This window comes from Bombina bombina, chromosome 6 (assembly GCF_027579735.1).
Source record: "Bombina bombina isolate aBomBom1 chromosome 6, aBomBom1.pri, whole genome shotgun sequence".
In the NCBI taxonomy this organism is placed as follows: domain Eukaryota; kingdom Metazoa; phylum Chordata; class Amphibia; order Anura; family Bombinatoridae; genus Bombina; species Bombina bombina.
The window spans coordinates 180,156,329-180,176,564 of NC_069504.1; the positions used below are offsets into that span (position 1 = coordinate 180,156,329).

At 41.7% G+C, this 20,236-nt stretch overlaps 1 protein-coding gene across 1 annotated transcript in view; it reads left to right on the forward strand.

Moving 5' to 3' along the window:
* ASZ1 (ankyrin repeat, SAM and basic leucine zipper domain containing 1) overlaps window positions 1–20,236 on the forward strand; it is an 864,897-nt gene that overhangs the window by 604,232 nt on the left and 240,429 nt on the right. Inside the window, exons 7-8 of the mRNA XM_053719197.1 lie at window positions 15,372–15,444; window positions 15,820–15,876. Coding sequence (XP_053575172.1) covers window positions 15,372–15,444; window positions 15,820–15,876 — 130 coding nt within the window. The remainder of the gene's footprint in view (window positions 1–15,371; window positions 15,445–15,819; window positions 15,877–20,236) is intronic.

The following is a 20,236-nucleotide window of genomic DNA, read 5'->3' on the forward strand; positions in this document are numbered from 1 at the left end:
GTGCTTGGTCGGCAGAGCGGAGTTGTCTGGAGGGGGTGTAGAAATTGACACGGTGGTTGATGTATTCAGGACCGATATTGTGGAGGGCCTTGAATGCATGGGTTAGGAGCTTGAAGGTGATTCTCTTGTTGACAGGGAGTCAGTGTAGGTTCCTTAGGTGTTCGGTGATGTGGTTTTGGCAAGGGATGTCGAGGATGAGTCTGGCCGAGGTGTTCTGGATGCGTTGGAGTCGTTTCTGGAGCTTGATGGTGGACCCGGCGTAGAGTGCATTGCCGTAGTTCAGTCGACTACTGGGTGACAGATTTTCTAGTTTCGGTGGGGATCCACTTGAAGATTTTTCGCAGTAGGTGGAGTATGTGAAAACAAGTCAAAGAGACGGCGTTGACTTGGCGGTCCATAGAAAGTGATGAGTCAAGGATGACGCCTAGATTTTGTGCGTGGTGTGTTGGAGTTGGAGGGTGTCAGAGGGCTGTGGGCCACCTGGAGTCATCCCATGCAGATTTGGTGGGTCCGAGGAGGAGGATGTCGGTCTTGTCAGTTTTGAGTTTGAGACGGTTGTGGTTCATCCAGGTGGCGATTGCTGTAAGTCCTTCGTGGACGTTTTTCTTGGCTGTGGCGGGGTCTTGGGTGAGTGAGATGATTAACTGGGTGTCGTCGGCGTAGGAGACGATGTTGAGGTTGTGTTGTCAGACGATGGCGGCGATGGGGGCCATATAGATGTTGAAGAGGGTGGGGCTAAGAGAGGAGCCTTGGGGTCCAAGATGTGGTTGGTCTCGATGTGGTCAACAAGTTGTGCGTTGATGGCCTTCTAGATTACATTGGCTGGAAAGGGGAATAGAGAGATGGGACGGTAGTTTTTAGGATCTATGGGGTCAGCTGTGGGTTTCTTCAGCAGGGGTTTCAGCTCTGCATGCTTCCAGTCTTCTGGGAAGGTACCAGTTTTAAAACCCGCTTTGTTGAATATGTGGTGCTTGCATGGGTCTGAGGGTGCTCCGGAGTGGATAGATTTCATGATTCTGAGTGTGTCCTCCGTGGTGAGGGGGATCCAGGTAGTCCGTAGAGGGTGGTGGGTTTGGGTGAGGTGGGGGTGGGTGGGTCGGCTGTGAGTGGTGAGTTCTGGAGCTCGAGGCTGTCGTAGATGTTGGTGATCTTGCGGTGGAAGTAAGTAGCGATGTTGTCGCAGAGGTCCTGGGAGGGTGGGATGTCGTTAGTGTCACTGTTGGGTTTGGAGAATTCCTTGATGACTGTGAACAGCTCCTTGCTGTTGTGGGTTTTGGCGTGGATTCTGTCTAGGATAGCGGTTTTCTTTGTGGTTTTTATGAGGTGGTGGTGGATGGTGACGGCTTCTTTGTAGACGGATTTGTCCGAGGGGGACTTGTTAGATCTCCATGTTCTCTCTAATTGTTTGCAGTGGCGTTTGGAGTCCTGGAGGGTGGGGGTGAACCAGCTGCCCTTGTTGGTGGGCTGGCGGCTGGACGGTTTCTTGAGGGGGGTGAGGGTATTTGCGCAGTCTTTGATCCAGCGATGTAGGTGGCGGGCGGAGGAGTTGGCGTTAGTGGAGGTCACTGCGGGGGACTTGATCAGGGTGGAGTGCAGTTGTTCTTGGGTGATGTTATTCCAGTTTCTCTGGGGCGGGTGGTGATGCAGGAGGTGTGTGGTGGGTTTGTTGAAGGAGAAGTGTATACAGTGATGGTCAGTCCAGTGGAGTTCGGTTATGTGGTTGACTGAGATGTGGTTGCCTGCGGAGAAGATCGGGTCGAGGGTGTGTCCGGCTATGTGGGTTGGGGCGTTTACAAGTTGCTTCAAGTTGACCTAGAGTCATCTAAATATTTGTCGGATTTAGCTACTATGTCCCAGCTATCCGAGGATGAGTTAACCTCTGTAGCTTCAGAGGGTGACATTTCTGAGTCGGAGACTTCAGTTTTGAAACCTCCTTCAGCGGAGGAACCCTCCTTTAGCTTTAGAATTGAGCATCTGCGTTTTTTTTTAAAGAAGGTTCTGTCTACGCTAGAGGTTCCAGAGGCTGCACTCCCTGAGGAACCTAAGATTCCTAAACTAGACAGGGTTTATGAAGACAGGAAGGTCCCTCTGACCTTTCCTGTGCTAGTTAAGATGGCGAACATTATTAGTAATGAATGGGAAAGAATAGGATCTTCTTTTTCCCCCTTGTCTACTTTGAAAAAAATGATTCCTGGTCCCTGACTCTCAATTGGATTTGTTGGGCTCTATCCCTAATGTGGATGGCGCTATTTCTACGCTGTCTAAGCGTACTACTATCCCCCTAGAGGGTAGTTCTTCTTTCCTTCTTAATATGAGTCGAGTCGACTGCATCATTCATTACTTGTGGGAATACAGAACCTGGCCACTAGGAGGCGACAAAGACACCCCAAACAGAGGCTTAAATACCTCCCCCACACCCCTCATCCCCCAGTCATTCTTTGCCTTTTGTCACAGGAGGATGGCAGAGAAGTGTCATAAGATTTTGGAGTAGTCTCTTATGGAGGGTAGTACCCTTCGGCATGGGACTGGAGTTTTAAGTAGTCTTGATAAACTCTCAGTGAGAGCATTGATGAATGTTAGGACGACTCTGGTACTCCCTCTTTACCGAAATCTAATATCTGCTTTTATTGTGAGGAGGCTACGGTATACCCGCCTGCTCATTTATGTTCCACATGCCTTGATAAAGTACTTCTATCTAAGAAAACCAAGATGTTTGGTACCACTGAGCTGTCCACCTCTGAGGGGTCTCCGTCTCGTGAGGTGCGTTCCCTGCTGTCATCTCCTATTACACATGCAGTTTCCCATTGCATTGCTAGTCCTCCTCCGGGAGGGGCCCTCTTACCACCAGACTTTACTGATCAGCTACAAACAGCAGTGTCTGCGGCCTTCAGAGCTTTACCTCGCCCTGCTAAGCGCAAGCGAAAGGTCAAATATTGCTATCCTTCCCAGGGGTCATCTACAAACTTGTTGGATTTATCTGATACAAGATTATCCGCTGATGGGGACGCCTCTGATACTTCATAGGATGCTCTTTCTGGGTCGGAATCTGCGGCCTTTAAACCTCCGACTGCAGAGGAACCAGACTTTAGATTTAGGATTGAGCATTTACACTTTCTGTTAAAAGAAAGGAAAGGGTCCTAATTTTCATCCCTTTCGTTCTGATAAATCCCAACGCCAGCAGCCCTCCACAAAGCCTGAGCAGTCCAAGGGAACTTGGAAACCGTCTCAATCTTGGAATAAATCCAAGCAGAACAAAATTGGCATGAAGGGGCGGCCCCCGATCCGTTGCTGGATTGTGTTGAGGCAGACTATCTCTTTTTGTGGAGGTTTGGCTTGGGGACGTACAAGACCCTTGGGTTCTGGAGGTCATCGCTCAAGGTTACAGGATAGGTTTCAAATCTCATCCAGCCAGGAGCAGATTCCTCTTATCAAACCTGTCTTCCAGACCAGAAAAACGAGAAGCTTTTCTAGGGTGCGGGAGGGCTCTCTCCTCCCTGGGAGTAATTGTGCTGGTACCTCTAGCAGAAAGAGGTCTGGGGTACTACTCTAACTTTTTTGTGGTTCCAAAGAAGGAGGGTACGTTTCAACCGATTCTTTACCTAAAGTGCTTAAACAAGTTCCTGTCAGTCCCATCGTTCAAGATGGAGACGATAAGTTCCATTCTGCCCTTAGTTCAAGAGGGACAGTTCATGACTACAATAGACTTGAAGGATGCTTACCTTCATGTGCCAATACACAAGGATCACTTCAAGGTTTTAAGATTCATGTTTCTGGACCAGCACTTCCCAGTTTGTTGCTCTTCCATTTGGGCTAGCTACTGCCCCAAGAGTCTTTACAAAGGTTCTGGGGGCTCTGCTCGCTGTGGCGAGATCCAGCGGTATTGCAGTAGCGCCATACTTGGACGACATTCTGGTTCAGGCTCTGTCCTGTCGGCTGACCGAGGACCATTCAAGAGCTCTTCTACTTCTTCGATCTCATGGATGAAAGATAAACTTTGGAAAGAGTTCTCTAATTCCCAGTACCAGGGTGGAGTTCCTGGGTATGATAATAGATTCCAAATCCATGAGGATATTTCTTACAGACCAGAGACGTTGCAAAATTACTTCCAATTGTCTTGGCCTCCAGACCTCCTTAAGGCTCTCTATGGCCCGGGGTATGGAGGTAATTGGACTTATGGTGTCCAGCATAGATGTCCTCCCATTCGCCAGATTCCATCTCAGACCTCTTCAGCTGTGCATGCTGAGGCAGTGGAACGGCGACCACTCTGATCCGTCTCAACAGTTTTCTCTGGACAACCGGTCGAGAGAATCGCTCTCTTGGTGGCTCTGTCCAGATCACCTGTCCCAAGGGACATCCTTCTTGAGACCATCCTGGGAGATTGTGACTACAGACGCAAGTCTATCAGGATGGGGAGCTGTTTGGGGTGCCAGGAAGGCACAGGGCCTGTGGACTTGAGAGGAATCTCTCTCTTCTCAATCAACATTTTGGATCTTCGAGTGATCTTCAATGCTCTTAAGGCTTGGCCTCTACTGGGTTCGTCCCAGTTTATCAGATTCCAATTAGACAACATAACCTTGGTGGCTTACATCAACCATCAGGGGGGAATGAGGAGCTCCCTAGCAATTGGGGAAGTATCTCGGATTCTGGAATGGGCGGAGGCCCACAACTGCTCGCTTCCAGCAATCCACATTCCCGGTGTGGACAACTGTGATTTTCTCAGCAGACAATCGTTTCATCCGGGGGAATGGTCTCTCCATCCCGAGGTGTTTGCAGAGATTTGTAACAGATGGGGGACGCCGGAGATAGATCTCATGGTGTCCCGACTCAATACCAAGCTACCCAGATACGGGTCGTGGTCCAGGGATCCTCAGGCAGAGCTGATAGATTGGAGGTTCAGCTTAGTTTATATTTTACCACTTCTCCCTTTTGTAGTGGCCCGCATCAAGCAGGAACAAGCTTCGGCTATTCTAATTATTCCATCGTGGCCACAAAAGGATGTGGTTTGCGAATCTGGTGGGGATTTCTTTGTCTCCTCCATGGAGGTTACCTTGTCGCAGGGATCTGCTGGAACAGGGTCCTTTGGTTCATCAGAATCTAGATTCTCTGCAGCTGACTGCAAGGAGTTTGAACGCTTAGTCCTAGTCAAGAGAGGTTTTTCTGAGAGAGTGATTGATACGCTTATTCAAGCTAGAAAGCCGGTCACCCGTTGCATCTATCATAAGGTGTGGAGGACCTACTTATTCTGGTGTGAAGAACGTGGATTCCCCTGGCATAAGGTCAAGGTGTCCGGGATTCTTTGCTTTCTCCAAGATGGTTTGGAGAAGGGACTTGCCGCTAGTTCCTTAAAGGGACAGATTTCGGCTCTATCTGTGCTATTGCACAAGAGGCTCGCTGAGCTTCCTGATGTACAGTATTTTGTTCAGGCTCTGTCTAGAATCAAACCTGTGTTTAGACTTACCGCTCCTCCCTGGAGCTTAAATCTAGTTCTTAAGATTTTGCAGAGGGCTCCATTTGAGCCTATGCATTCGGTTGACATTAAATTACTGTCGTGGAAGGTCCTTTTTCTACTGGCTATTGCTTTGGCACGCAGAGTCTCTGAGATGGCGGCCTTGCAATGTGAGCCTCCTTACCTGGCTTTTCATGCTGATAAGGCTGTTCTTCGTACTGGGTTGGGGTTTCTCCCTAAGGTTGTGTCTGATCGCAAATTAAATCAGGAGATTGTGGTTCCTTCCTTGTATCCCAATCCTCCTCCTTCAAAGGAACAATTGCTTCATAATTTGGATGTGGTTCAGGCTTTGAAATTCTATCTTCAGGCTATGAAGGAATTTAGACAGATTTCGTCCTTGTTTGTGGTCTATTCTGGGAGGGCAGAAGGCTTCTTCCACTTCCCTATCCTTTTGGTTGAGGAGCGTTATTCGCTTGGCATATGAATCAGCGGGACATGAGCCTCCTCAGAGGATTACGGCTCATTCGACTAGAGCTGTGGCTTCATTCACATACAAAAAAATCAAATTTATGTCAATAAATCCTTGAGTATTGCAAAAAAATCAAATTTATGTTAATAAATCCTTGAGTAGTGCATAAAAGTGGTATGAGGTGAATATTATATATGATGTATAATATAACATAATATGTCTCATCGTGGTTTATTTTGATATTTATTATGTGTGATTTTTATCACATTTTGGGATCGAATATACTATGTAATTATAAAAATTACAAATTATTCTAAAGAAATCGGAACACTAGGACACTATTTATGATACAGTGCATACCATTTAGTTGAGTCAAGTTAATATTAGGTTAATGTTTCGCTGTAAATTTCATACATGCTGCTTGTGGAGTGCAGCATTGGAAAAACTACCGTAGTATAGAAACCCCCACTAATACCCATAAAGTACAATGTTAGAATATATTATAAAGAGGACAGATTATTTCGCAAAAAGTTTTTGGCTATGAATATTTCTAGATATAGAAAGAAAACCACCGAGGTTAAATTCATATGTACTCCGGCCAAATAATCAAGTTTTGGGATCTTTAAGGCCATTAATAGTTATATTCTTCGAGAATGGGGAAGAGACATCTGGGTTTTAGTTGGCCCAAAATAAGCGATCATTATGTATAATATGGTGCCACACACGGAAGACATTTGCAGCTGATAGGGGAGCGCGATCTCTGTGCATAATACTGAAAGGTATTCTATGTAACGAACATATGTGCACACACCCCCATGTGGCTTGTTTACTATTGGCTAAGGAAAGACGTGTAACAACCAATAGAAACCCCTATGAAACCTATACCCGGAAGTGTAATCCGTGCAAAAGTGGTGGACACTGCTAAATGCAGCCTATCACAATGTAAACATACAATCAAATGAAACTAAATTCTTACACGCATAATATATACACATGGTTTATTTATATGCACATATACAGTCTTATGGATATATAATAGGAATGGAGAAATATTTCTACCTACAATACGGGTTAGTATCGATCTATTTTCTATCACTTGTTATCAGTATGGATTATGGAATATAGGGAGATATTACTGATGGATGATCTATATAATATATATAGTATAGGAATAGACAATCACTGTTGGGAGATCTATAGAATAGGAAGAAAATCCCCCTTACACTTATACATATACGCATATCAGATTCTCACAACAAATAGAAAGTTAGTCCTTTGTACACATACACGTATATTATATTTTAAATAACAAGTAGAAAGACAGTTTTCCTGCATATATATAAGTATATTGGATTTCCATAACATTTTGTAAGATATATGAATTAGGAGACTAGCCACCTTGGACAGGTGTCAGTGATTAACTGTTAAAAACACCCCTTTGAAAGGAGGATAATGTTTGTTAGCTGGCTATATAAAGCAGAGGTAGGAATAAGAACAATTATATGCCTGATGAAACGGTGCAAAACCGAGAAACGCGTTCCATTATTGGGGTAATTGTTAACCCCTTTTTTTATCCACCCAACACAGCAATTGTTCTGTTGTGTTTTTTAACTTTTGTTTTTAATAAATATTTTTATTTTACTGGAAATACGCCTTTGAGTGGATATCTTTACCTACCTACTGTCCTGCTGATACATAAGAGTCTCTCTACCTTTTTGGGACTTTGTGTTACCTATTGGAGCCATTTGATTACAGCATCAAGAAATCTGATTTGGGGTGAGCTGCTACACCTGCCTAAAATTTGCAGCTTGTTTCTACCAGCACATAAGTGTGCTCATGGAGTATGTGAGTAACCATCTGTACCACTGAAAATATTGTCAGTTATATTTTTAACAGTCTGCACATGTAGTGCTTTTTTCTCTGTGTCTCCTATTCTATTTCCAGCATCACAGTACTACCTATTTGAATCTGCAGTCTGCTACTACTAGCACATTGGTGTGCTTGTGAAGTGTGTGAGTATCCATTTGGCTCTACTACTATTATTACTGGCTTTTATATCTGTTGATCCTACACATGAGGCGCCCCTCTATTTTCTTCTATTCCTCATAGTTATACCCGGACCAGTCGGCGAGGAGGAGGCAGCTACCACAGGGCTTTTCCACTTGGTTTTGAAAAGGACTTATTTTTGCCTTGATTTTGAATTTATATTTAGATTTCTCTCATTTAGAGAGGATTGTATTCTGTTGTATTTTATTTTATTTATTTTTTAGCTATTTGTATTGTAAACACAATTACTAATCTGTATTTTCTAAGAGTATATAGATTAACATTATTATCTGTATTATCACTAGCGCCCCCTTTCTTTGCTGTAAGGCTATATATACATCCTTTTAGGACTTGTTCCTTTTAGAGGTTCTCTTCCTTTGAGTCGAGACTTTCTGGACTTCGTTCGGTTTTTCTGGCGGGTTTGGCTGCTTAATTAGGAAGTGAAGGCCGTGAGGCTCTATCTTCCTTCGGGAGTTAGTTGTCTCCATATCAGGGGCGATAGGAAGTGTTGTCTCTTTTTCCAAGCTTTTTGCTTAGGGGATGTTTTTCTGCCTGGGTTTGGGATGATTTGCATTCTTCTCCCTTGGGCGTAGTCCTCTGGAACGTTAATCTGAAAGGATTATGGAGACTAGCCTTTCTTTTCTTCTCTCTCTTTCGGGTGACTCTGTTCTCGTTCTCATTTCCCTTAGAGTTGCCCTTGGGGCCTTTGGGCTCTAGAGAAATTGCGGGACTTTGTTGTGGCCTAGCACCTGATTGGGGGGTGTTGACCTCCAGCTAAGGGTGTTCTCTTCCCTATGGGATGGGATTTACGAGTGAGTCCTGTACCCGTTCTCCGGGGTTCCCCAGTTATCATCCCCTGTGAGGTCTGATTGATTCAGACGGGGTATTTTGGGTTCCATGGGGGTGTCGTTTGTTCTAGGACGATTCTGTGTCCAGGGTTCTTGTCTTGGATCATTCTTGGATGTCTGGAGACTTATGATCCTGTGGACTGGTTCAGGGCGACCCAGTTTTTTCAGGGACCCTATGTTGCGACATAGGGGCTAGCTCATGTGCTTGCAAGCAGGAAGGCCAGAGTTCACATCCACCTTCGGGTACTGGTTATACACTTTAAGGCCTGACTTGTCCTTCGGATGGAGTATGCTCCTCTTCATGGGGAGTTTTTTTATCTGTTGGGTCCTAACAGTAAAAACTTGCTACGCTATTCTCAGCGTTAACCGCGCCGTTTCCTCAGGCTGGTGACTAGCCTGAGGAAACGGCGTGGTTAACGCTGAGAAACGCGGAGCGAGTTTTTACTGATTTTATCTTTAACATCTGTTGTTATGACTGCATGTTATTGTTATTTTATTGTCATATAAAGCTTTTTTAAACTTTATATCTGGTGTCTCCTATTTTTGTATCTGCTGCCTGCATCGTTTACCGGAGGACAAACCTTTTGACTGACATATGTGTACTGGGACACCATAATATTCCCAGTAAGCGTTACTTGCACTATCGTGTGCGCTTTATTTCTCCAACATAGGTGTGTCCGGTCCACGGCGTCATCCTTACTTGTGGGATATTCTCTTCCCCAACAGGAAATGGCAAAGAGCCCAGCAAAGCTGGTCACATGATCCCTCCTAGGCTCCGCCTACCCCAGTCATTCTCTTTGCCGTTGTACAGGCAACATCTCCACGGAGATGGCTTAGAGTTTTTTAGTGTTTAACTGATTTACCACAAAATTTGGAAAAAATATATCTGTTGGTGTGAATCTAAAGGATTCCCTTGGGACAAGGTTAAGATTCCTAGGATTCTATCCTTCCTTCAAGAAGGATTGGAAAAAGGTTTATCTGCAAGTTCCCTGAAGGGACAGATTTCTGCCTTGTCTGTGTTACTTCACAAAAAGCTGGCCGCTGTGCCAGATGTTCAAGCTTTTGTTCAGGCTCTGGTTAGAATTAAGCCTGTTTACAAACCTTTGACTCCTCCTTGGAGTCTCAATTTAGTTCTTTCAGTTCTTCAGGGGGTTCCGTTTGAACCCTTGCATTCCGTTGATATTAAGTTATTATCTTGGAAAGTTTTGTTTTTAGTTGCAATTTCTTCTGCTAGAAGAGTTTCAGAATTATCTGCTCTGCAGTGTTCTCCTCCTTATCTGGTGTTCCATGCAGATAAGGTGGTTTTACGTACTAAACCTGGTTTTCTTCCAAAAGTTGTTTCTAACAAAAACATTAACCAGGAGATTATCGTACCTTCTCTGTGTCCGAAACCAGTTTCGAAGAAGGAACGTTTGTTGCACAATTTGGATGTTGTTCGCGCTCTAAAATTCTATTTAGATGCTACAAAGGATTTTAGACAAACATCTTCCTTGTTTGTTGTTTATTCCGGTAAAAGGAGAGGTCAAAAAGCAACTTCTACCTCTCTCTCTTTTTGGATTAAAAGCATCATCAGATTGGCTTATGAGACTGCCGGACGGCAGCCTCCCGAAAGAATCACAGCTCATTCCACTAGGGCTGTGGCTTCCACATGGGCCTTCAAGAACGAGGCTTCTGTTGATCAGATATGTAGGGCAGCGACTTGGTTTTCACTGCACACTTTTACCAAATTTTACAAGTTTGATACTTTTGCTTCTTCTGAGGCTATTTTTGGGAGAAAGGTTTTGCAAGCCGTGGTGCCTTCCATTTAGGTGACCTGATTTGCTCCCTCCCTTCATCCGTGTCCTAAAGCTTTGGTATTGGTTCCCACAAGTAAGGATGACGCCGTGGACCGGACACACCTATGTTGGAGAAAACAGAATTTATGTTTACCTGATAAATTACTTTCTCCAACGGTGTGTCCGGTCCACGGCCCGCCCTGGTTTTTTTAATCAGGTCTGATAATTTATTTTCTTTAACTACAGTCACCACGGTACCATATGGTTTCTCCTATGCAAATATTCCTCCTTAACGTCGGTCGAATGACTGGGGTAGGCGGAGCCTAGGAGGGATCATGTGACCAGCTTTGCTGGGCTCTTTGCCATTTCCTGTTGGGGAAGAGAATATCCCACAAGTAAGGATGACGCCGTGGACCGGACACACCGTTGGAGAAAGTAATTTATCAGGTAAACATAAATTCTGTTATTGTGAGTACCCACCTATCTGGGATCCATCTAAGGGGTTCTTACATCTTACCTGTCTGCACTAGGAGTCGCCCTCTCTCTTTACATTTTACAGACTTCCAAATCTACTACTGATTACAGGAGGAGCTGCCCTCGATTGTGCACAGTCTACTGGGATACTGCTGAGTTCCCAGATCGCTATCCTCGGCACTATCTTTGCCGCTATACTCTGTGTCTATTATTCTATTATTAGTCAGTATTAAGTCACACATTTATTGGCTACACTAGGAGGCGCCCTTTCTGTTTTTTTTGTATTTATACCTTCAAGTTCCGATACACAGGGAACATTTTCTGTTCCTGAGGTTTGCCTTTCTGTACCAGCACTTCCAGTTCATAGCTCTTCCGTTTGGCCTAGCTACTGCTCCATGGATATTTTCGAAGGTTCTGGGGGTTCTACTAGCCGTTGCCAGAACACAAAGTATTGCAGTAGCTCCTTACCTGTACGATATCTTGGTGCAGGCACCATCTTTTCGTCTAGCCGAAGAACATTTGGAGTCCCTTCTCAGTCTTCTTTAATCACATGGATGGAAAATAAACTTGAAAAAGAGTTCTCTTACTCCAAGTACAAGGGTGAATTTCCTGGTGACAATAATAGACTCTATATCCATGAGAATATTCCTCACAGATCAGACACGTTGCAAGCTAACTACTGCATGTCTTGGCCCCCTTGAGACCCTCAGTGGCTCAGTGTATGGAGGTGATTGGACTCATGGTATTTTTGTATGTACATCATTCCTTTTGCCAGATTCCATCTCAGACCCTTACAACTATGGAGTCAATGGAACGGCAACCATTCAGATCGGTCTCAACAGATTGTGCTGGACAACCTGTTGAGAGACTCGCTTTCTTGGTGGCTCTGTCCAGATCATCTGTCCCAAGGCATGTGCTTTTTGAGACCGTCCTGGGAGATTGTGACTACGGCGCAAGTCTTTCCGACTGGGGAGCTGTTTGGGGTGCCAAGAAGGCACAAGGACTGTGGATTTAGGAGTCCTCCTCCCTTCTGATCAATAAATTGGAACTTCGGGCAGTCTTCAATGCCTTGAAGGCTTGGCCCCTTCTGGGTTCGTTACAGTTTATCAGATTTCAATCAGACAATATAACCTTGGTTGCCAACATCAACCATCAGGGGGAAACAAGATGTTCCTTGATGATGAGAGAAGTATCTCAGATACTAGAGTGGGCAGAGACTCGGATGTACGCTGTCAGCTATCCACATTCTGGGTGTGCACAACTGGAAGCGGACTTCCTCAGCAGGCAATCCTTTTACCCAGGGGAATGGTCTTTCCACCCAGAGATGTTTGCAGAGATATGCAGCAAGTGGGGGACGCCGGAGATAGATCTCATGGCATCCCGTCTCAATACCAAGCTACCCAGGTATGGGTTAAAGTCGAGGGATCCTCGGGCGGAATTGATAGATGCCCTATCAGTACCATGGAGGTTCAGACTCGTATATCTTTTTCTTCCATTACTGATTCTCCCTCGTGTGGTGGCTCGCATTAAGCAGGAGTGAGCATATGTTTCAACAAATGGGAACCAAAGAAATAAGATAATAGAAGTAAATTGGAAATTTAGATAAAATGGCATCCTTTATCTGAATCATGAAAGTTTAGTTTTGACTTTGTCTGTTTAAAGGGACTTCATACTTAAATGTTGAAGCACTTGAAAGTGATGCAGCATAGATGTAAAAAGCTGACTAGAAAATATCACCTGAACATCTCAATGTAAAAAATATTTACTTCAAAAGTTCCTAAGTATCCACATCCCACTGTAAAGAGACATTAAGCAGACAATCAAAATGCTAGTCCCAGGACTTGTGCAGGCACTGTCCTGTTATTTTCCTATTCAGTTTAAGGAAGTTTACTATGAAATCTCATTTGATCACAGCAAAGCAATGAATGACCTCAGCGCTGCTGCTGTCTGGCTATTGTTTTTTTTTTTTTTTTTTGGTTTGTTTTTTTTCCAACTTGCAGCTGGAATGCTGCTGAAGTATAACTGTTCATAGAGCACTTATTCTGGTGAGCTGAAGAAATTGTGGGGTAAAATATCTTCCTTTCTTACATAGAGATGTTCAGGTGATATTATGTTATGTTGCATCACTTTCAAGTGATTTAGTATATGAGTATTACGTCCCTTTAATGATGCTTGTGTGAAAAGAAGCAGTACATTGTTTCTAAGCAATCATTTTTTTTACTTTTCTTTGTTTTGTATATTGATATTATTCCAAGGTCATGTATATACAAAATGATTTAATGTATGTAATAGAATATTATTTAAGATAGTATAGTGTATACTCTTAAATGATTAAGTATATACAAAAAAAAAAAAAAAAAATAAGCAGTAATCATCTCAGGTTTTCTTTTCCCATGATGATTTTGTCACCTTTTGTGAATAGCTTTAAAAGCATTTTTCTCAAATGTGGATGGGTCAAACTGAGATCAACTACAAACATATGGTATCAAATTCAGGAAATGTTGTTGGGGTTTTTTTTTATTATAATTTTTTGTGTTGCAGAAAAGAACATTTTGGTATGTAGGTGATCTCCTAATTCAGTTTTAACTCACCAATTCCCTTTTTAGGGTTTGGTATGTTCCATGAGACGAGTTTTACATATGTAAATTATCCCCTTTCTGTAATACAAGTAGCACCATCAAGCAATATTTTTTTAAATTTTTAGGTAGTAATTTGGAAAAATTGACTAATGTAAAAGAAGCTGTTTAGTATCACCCAGATTCCTTAGCTGCATCTGAAGTGTAATATATAAAATCATCTCGAAAGCAAGAGAGGAAGTCAAGTTGGATAGATTGGGCAACAAGGGACGGGGAGTATCCTGGAATTTGTGTTGGCATAATGTTTCTTTTTAGTCAGTTAAAATAATGGCAGCGTTGTGTGCATTGGTTGTGTACATGGTGTATATTGAGCTGAAAAAAATCATATTCTATAAAATACATTTAATGATTCATTATACATTTATATCCAGTTCTAGTTCTGTATTGTCCAGATATTGTTTTCATATTTTTATTGTAACTGATATTTTTATTGAAACTGTCACAGTTTGCTAACTTAGAAATCAAGTAAAAAATCCAGTAACCTATTCTACTAACCAGGTGGCAGTGTTTACATAGTGGCAGGAGGGATGTACTAAAAAATCTATATAATAGTATATTTCCATGCATGCTTTTTCTTTTTTCCAGCAAACCCTCCTCTCCACGCTCTGAGCAGCACTTTAACAAATTCGTTCTGTAACTGTTCAAATATATGTATTAGAAATGGAAATAAATAAGACAAATCTAAACTGCCTTTAAATCTCAAAAACATCTTGGGGACATCTGTTCTACATTTTTTAATACTTTATTTACTGCTCAGACATTTTTCGCTCTAATACTTATTTTTTTATTTGTAGCCATATACAGATATTGTACTGTATCATAGTATCTTTTCAGATTTGCATTTCTTTTAAAAAGAAAAAAACATTTCTTTATTAGGGCTAAAAAAAACAGTTTACAAATACTTCAGATCGATAAAATCAAATGATAAAAGTACAGTTGTCGTGATCACATATCACATCCTGAATAGCTGGTACAGTGAGAAACGCTCTCAAAACAGTTTGATGTCAAGAGCATATAAATTCGCCATTATTAGTATTCCTCTGTTTATAAATATAAATTTTCTTTGAAAATGTCCCCTTGAATTTGCTTTTTAAACTTCAATTTTATTTTTTGCTAATCTAAAATAATATACATAGCTGAATAACCCTATTTTTGGTGGTGTCAATAATTATAATTGCAAAAATATTAACTATGAAATATATCTTATAATTTAACAAAGTTTGTTGTGAATATGCTGAAATGTTTAAATCACGTTTCTGTCTAGAATAAATTAATTTTCGGTTTATTTTTTCATCTTTAATTTTAGGTACTCAGTATGTTTTCCCTTGGCTTTCAAAAAGTACCAAAGCAGCACATTTTGTTTGCTGCAGAGAACAAAAAAGAAACAGAGGGATTCTCCCAATATGTATTTTAAAGCCTTTAATCTTTAAAGCATCATAAATTTGATGCTGGCAAAGATAAAGATTAGATCAGTGAAAAGAACAAAGTCCTTGGCAGGTTAGCAGGTCATGTAGCATGGAAAATATATAATTTTTTTAGTAAATAATACAGTTGACCCCATGACTTAAAGATTAACTGTTTGCTGTGTCAAAAGAAAAATGTTTTTATTTAATATATTTGGATACCGTCCCTATTGTTACAGTTGGCTTAACTAATTTGTTTTTTATTTATCTGTAGTTACTCGGCTACAACTGATATAGAAGTATTTTTACATGGCATTGGTCTTGAACACTTGACAGATTTGTTCAAGGTAAAAATGTAATTGTTATATTTTAATTTTAAATTAAATTTATTTGAAATAAAAAAAAGTCTAAGTGTTTCAGAATTGGTAACTCATGATCAATTTATATATTGTGAAAATAATTTTTCTACACAGTCATTTTTACTTTCAAAATATACATTTAGTAGTGAAAGCCATGTCTATAATAGATTTGATTTAGACATGTATGTTTGAATGTTAGAATGTTAGAATGCTAGAATACACTCATTTATTTATATATATATATATATATATATATATATATATATATATATATATATATATATATATAATTGTGCCAAATTGAGTTTTTCTGGAAGTAGATAAAATGCATAAATATAGTATTTTTTTTCTCTCGCTCCCTAGGACAGTGACTTAACACTGAGACAACTGTTATGTTTGGAGGAAGAAGAGTTTAAAAAGGTGCGTATTGTTAATTTTAGAACTGCGTGAGGACATTGAATAAGTGGTTCATCTTTTATATTTAAAATTGTAAATTACATAATAATCTAAACATGTTTAACTTTTCACTTAAAAGGAACACATGGTGTGTTATTTGCATTAGAAATAAGTATTTTATGCCTTCTATGCTTCAGCAAGATTTATTGTTTAATAATTTTTCTTCACACTTCCTTCTTCCCTGTTGGAGTTTCATTGCATTTAGCGACCCTATAATGTAATTTTTAGGCTTGTGTAAAGGTTTAAAATGTTGTAATACAGCATCAGTTTTATTTAGTTTATTATTTTTAACATGTAATAATGTATAATGTTTTTTTATTTAACAAAGGTGATGTTATCAGTTGCCTTATCAATTACCTTGGTATTTTATTTTTTGAGAATAAAAATTTGTAGATTTGTTTTTATTTTTCCCAGATGGGGCTCTGAAGTTAGTTTTTTTTTTTTTTTTTATTATTATTTTTTTCTTTGCAGGGTCATTATTTGAGCATTATGATATATGCTGAGCGGGATTTTGTTCTAGAGTTTTTACAGTGGTTTTGACCTAGTCACTAACTGAAATTAAATTGCTAATTTGATTGGCAGAACTCACATTCGGTGCTATTTTACATATTGTTATACTTGCTGATTTGCTGTTTGCAGTACTTATCACTTATCAGTACTTATTATTTATGACTGCATTAAATTGCATAATGTTGCTAAAAAAAAAGTGTGTTAAAATGATTAAAAATGTTAGGTTTTATTCAGATACTTTACAAGGGTATTTTTGGCTTATTTCAGTTACCAGCATTTTGTGTTTTTCTTTCTTTTGAACATTTTAAAATGTATTTTAGTTTCTTAGCCATAGACTTGGAGATTCTTCCATAGCAGGTCTTTGCTTTGCTAACACTACCATAACACTGAATTACTGAATTAATTATATGCTTGGCACGATAGAAAGCACACCACAATTGGAATAATCCAATGTAAATCTGAGGTTTGCTAATCTTTTCTCCTTTTTTTTTTTTTGTCACAGAATTCAAAAGCATTCTTGAACAAAGATGCTTTTTATATTTTACCTCCTGTGGACCAGATTACAAGTGGCGCACAATTTTTTTTTTTGCTTCTGCGCTAACTGCAATCAAAGTAAAAATGATCAAGTATTACAAGTTGAAAGTAAAAATTAAGCATGCGAGCACAAGACCGTGGTGCGCTAACTTCAGGACTTCGGTTATCGCAAACCTTGCTTCTGCGCTAATCCAACACTGAGCTAGACTATCTGCACTAAACCTGAAGGTGTTAGGAATACTTTGCATTCCTATGTTCTTCACATAGAAGAAAATAGTGTGTATCTATGTATGTGTGTGTGTTTTATATATACATTTGTATATATGAGTTTATAAACATATGTATGTATATGTGCACATACATAGTTACACATATAAACACATAAATATACATATAAACACACATATACTGTGTATGTATATATATATATATATATATATATATATATACACATACAGACTCTAGAGGTGTGCATTCAGAGGTTTTGTGAACCTCTGAATGAGGAAGAAGGCGGCCCTTTATGACGCTCAGTTATTTTCATTGCCAAATTCATTTTTATGCAAAGGAAACTTGCTTAAATCTTTTTCTTCTTAAACGGGAAGAGTCCACAGCTGCATTCATTACTTTTGGGAATTTTGAACCTGGCCACCAGGAGGAGGCAAAGACATTGCAGCCAAAAGGCTCAAATACCTCCCCCACTTCCCTCATCCCCCAGTCATTCTTTGCCTTTCGTCACAGGAGGTTGGCAGAGAAGTGTCAAAAGATTGTAGACAGTCTATTATGGAGGGTAGTACTCTTCAAAATGGGAATGGAGTTTTAAGCAATCCTGTCAGCCTCTCAGTGAGAGCATGAATGAAGGTTAGAGTCCGGAGATGCAGGGAGAGTCTTTCTGCAAAACCATCCCGACTCATATTAACAGCTCCTTGGCAATCAGCGTTGACAAGTTTCGCTGCCTGCCTTTATTCACTCAAGTCCATGTCAGAAGCGAGGCTACTATGTGTCACACTTGAAGGGCCATGTCCCTGTTCCACGGCGTAGATTCCGGTAAAATAGTTTATTTTTATTTCGATATGTGAATGTAATGTTAACAAAAGAAGTCAGGGTCCCAATGGGACTCTTTTATCTTAGGGAATCAAGGGTTAATATCTCCTAAGGGGGGTTATTAAACAGGGGGGACTTTAATCATGTTTGTTATGTCATTTTGTCTGCTAATGTGTAGTGATACTTTTGCTCATGGCTATTCGGCACATAGGGACCTTATCAGTTGGCGCGGTCCTATTAGACTAATGCGCCTTTTTTTGGCTTACACAGTGCACCTCGTGACCGGGTGTGGTCACGTATTTCCATTTCCATACTCTGACCGAGTGGCGATGGAGAGAGTCTGTTCGTTATCTGTTTGGTTCACAGGAGGTGCTGAGTGCCTCAGCCATTGGAAGTGTAAAAGGGTGGCGTTTTGTGTTTGACCATAATTGCAATCTCCAAGTCATGGAGGATTCTGATTTTTTTAGAGACGGATATTTCCGATTCGGAGTATGTCTTGCGAAGAGTATGACATGGCCCGGGTTATCCATGCCCATCAGTTATGTTCCGATTGCCGTTCTAGAGTGCTCTCTTCCCCCAAATCAGGGAGCTTAGAGTGCATTGAGCCCCCCCCAAGGATTCCATGTCCTATGAGGCGCGTGCCCCAGAACCTTCTTTTGCTTCACAAGCAGATGTCCCTATGGCCGTTACTCCCTCTCCGGAAGGTGGCTTGTTTCCTCCCAGAGGTTACAGCACGGATCCGCATGGCCATATCTATGGCGCGGGCACATTTATATCTCCCAAGAGAAGTTTTTTTTAAGCTACTGTCCGTGTTCTGTTAACCGGGGCCCGTCGAGCGTGAGATCGCCTGATTCAGTTCGGCCCTCTGGGGAAGCGATGGCCTCTGAGGCTACAGGGGCCCCACCCTCAGGGCCGGGGTCTTCCTTTGATCCGGCGGGGGAACATTTTGCCTTCCATTATAGACTGGCACGTCTTCATGTACTATTAAGGCATGTTTTGGCGGTGATGGAGGATTCCATTCCTAGTGGGTCGAGGGATCCTCGGTCTTCTGTGCCGGATGGCAAACTGGGTTAGACGTATGTGGATGAAGCCAATCTCCTTGACGTCTGTTTTTCTTTTTAAGTATTTGTTCCTGTTCTGAGCTTGGGAGAATGGGGCCTATGTTCGGCTGGTCCTATTAGCGTGCCCATTCTCCTTGGGCGTTCACCCACGGATGCTGCCTTCATTTTATTTGATCCAGGTAGGATGTGTTTGATTTGTTTTATGAAACTCATGCCTGTTATAATTTTCTGTTTTGGGAATGTTTCTTCTCTGGAACTGATACTTGCGATTTTGTGGTGGCGTGAGCACTTCCTTGGAAGTTGCGCATTACTATAAAACATAGTAATGTTTATAGTTTGTTATCGATCCCTGCGTGGACTTCGAGTTTTCTTGGACAGTTCTGGAGTGTTCTTATACCAGGCGAGTACTGGTTGGGCGCTAACTGCTGTTCCTTACGGTTCATGTCACCCACGTGGTGCCGGTGTGCTGGTTATCCTGTCGGGTGTTGGATGTTCTCTTTGTCCTATTGTAGAGGGTTCCAGGTTCAGACCCTGCTAAGGCGCAACTTGATGGTTCCTCAGGGGGTTAGAACATTCGGCCAGTCCTGGTTCTGGGGGCCTGGTTTATGACCAGGTCTCTTGCTTGAGATTTTGGGGTCCAGATTCTGGATTCGGTTCTGGGCGGTTCAGTTTCAACCCTTAGGTTTTGGAACATCCGCTTGTCCCTTCAGGGGGGTCGGTTGTGTCTCTAAGGGGAGATTTGGTAACTGCCTGACGATTAGTTATACTGTCTTTCAGGCGGGATCCTACAATTGTCGCCAGGGGCCGCTATTGCACCTTGGTGTGGGCTTGTGGTTGTTTGTATCAACTGAGCTGGCGGTAATGGCCGAATGGTCTCTTATCAATTGGTATGGTTTTTACCGTTTCTCTACATCCTCTTCTACATGCCTATGGCTGGGGATGCGGTTCCTGGTGTTTGCCCTTCTTTGGGGAGGGTTTGGAAGTATCACAGTATCCGTTGAGGCCCGAAGTTCCTTTTCTAGTCGTTCCGAGGGGTTCTTAACACTTCCTTGTGTGCACGAGGTCATGGTGCTGGATTCTGGTACTAGGTCGCTGTAGTTCAGTGTCCTATCTTCCTTTTTGGGAGTGTTCCTTCTTTCGGGAAGGGAGCTGTGTAGGGGTCCTGGAACCTGAGCACG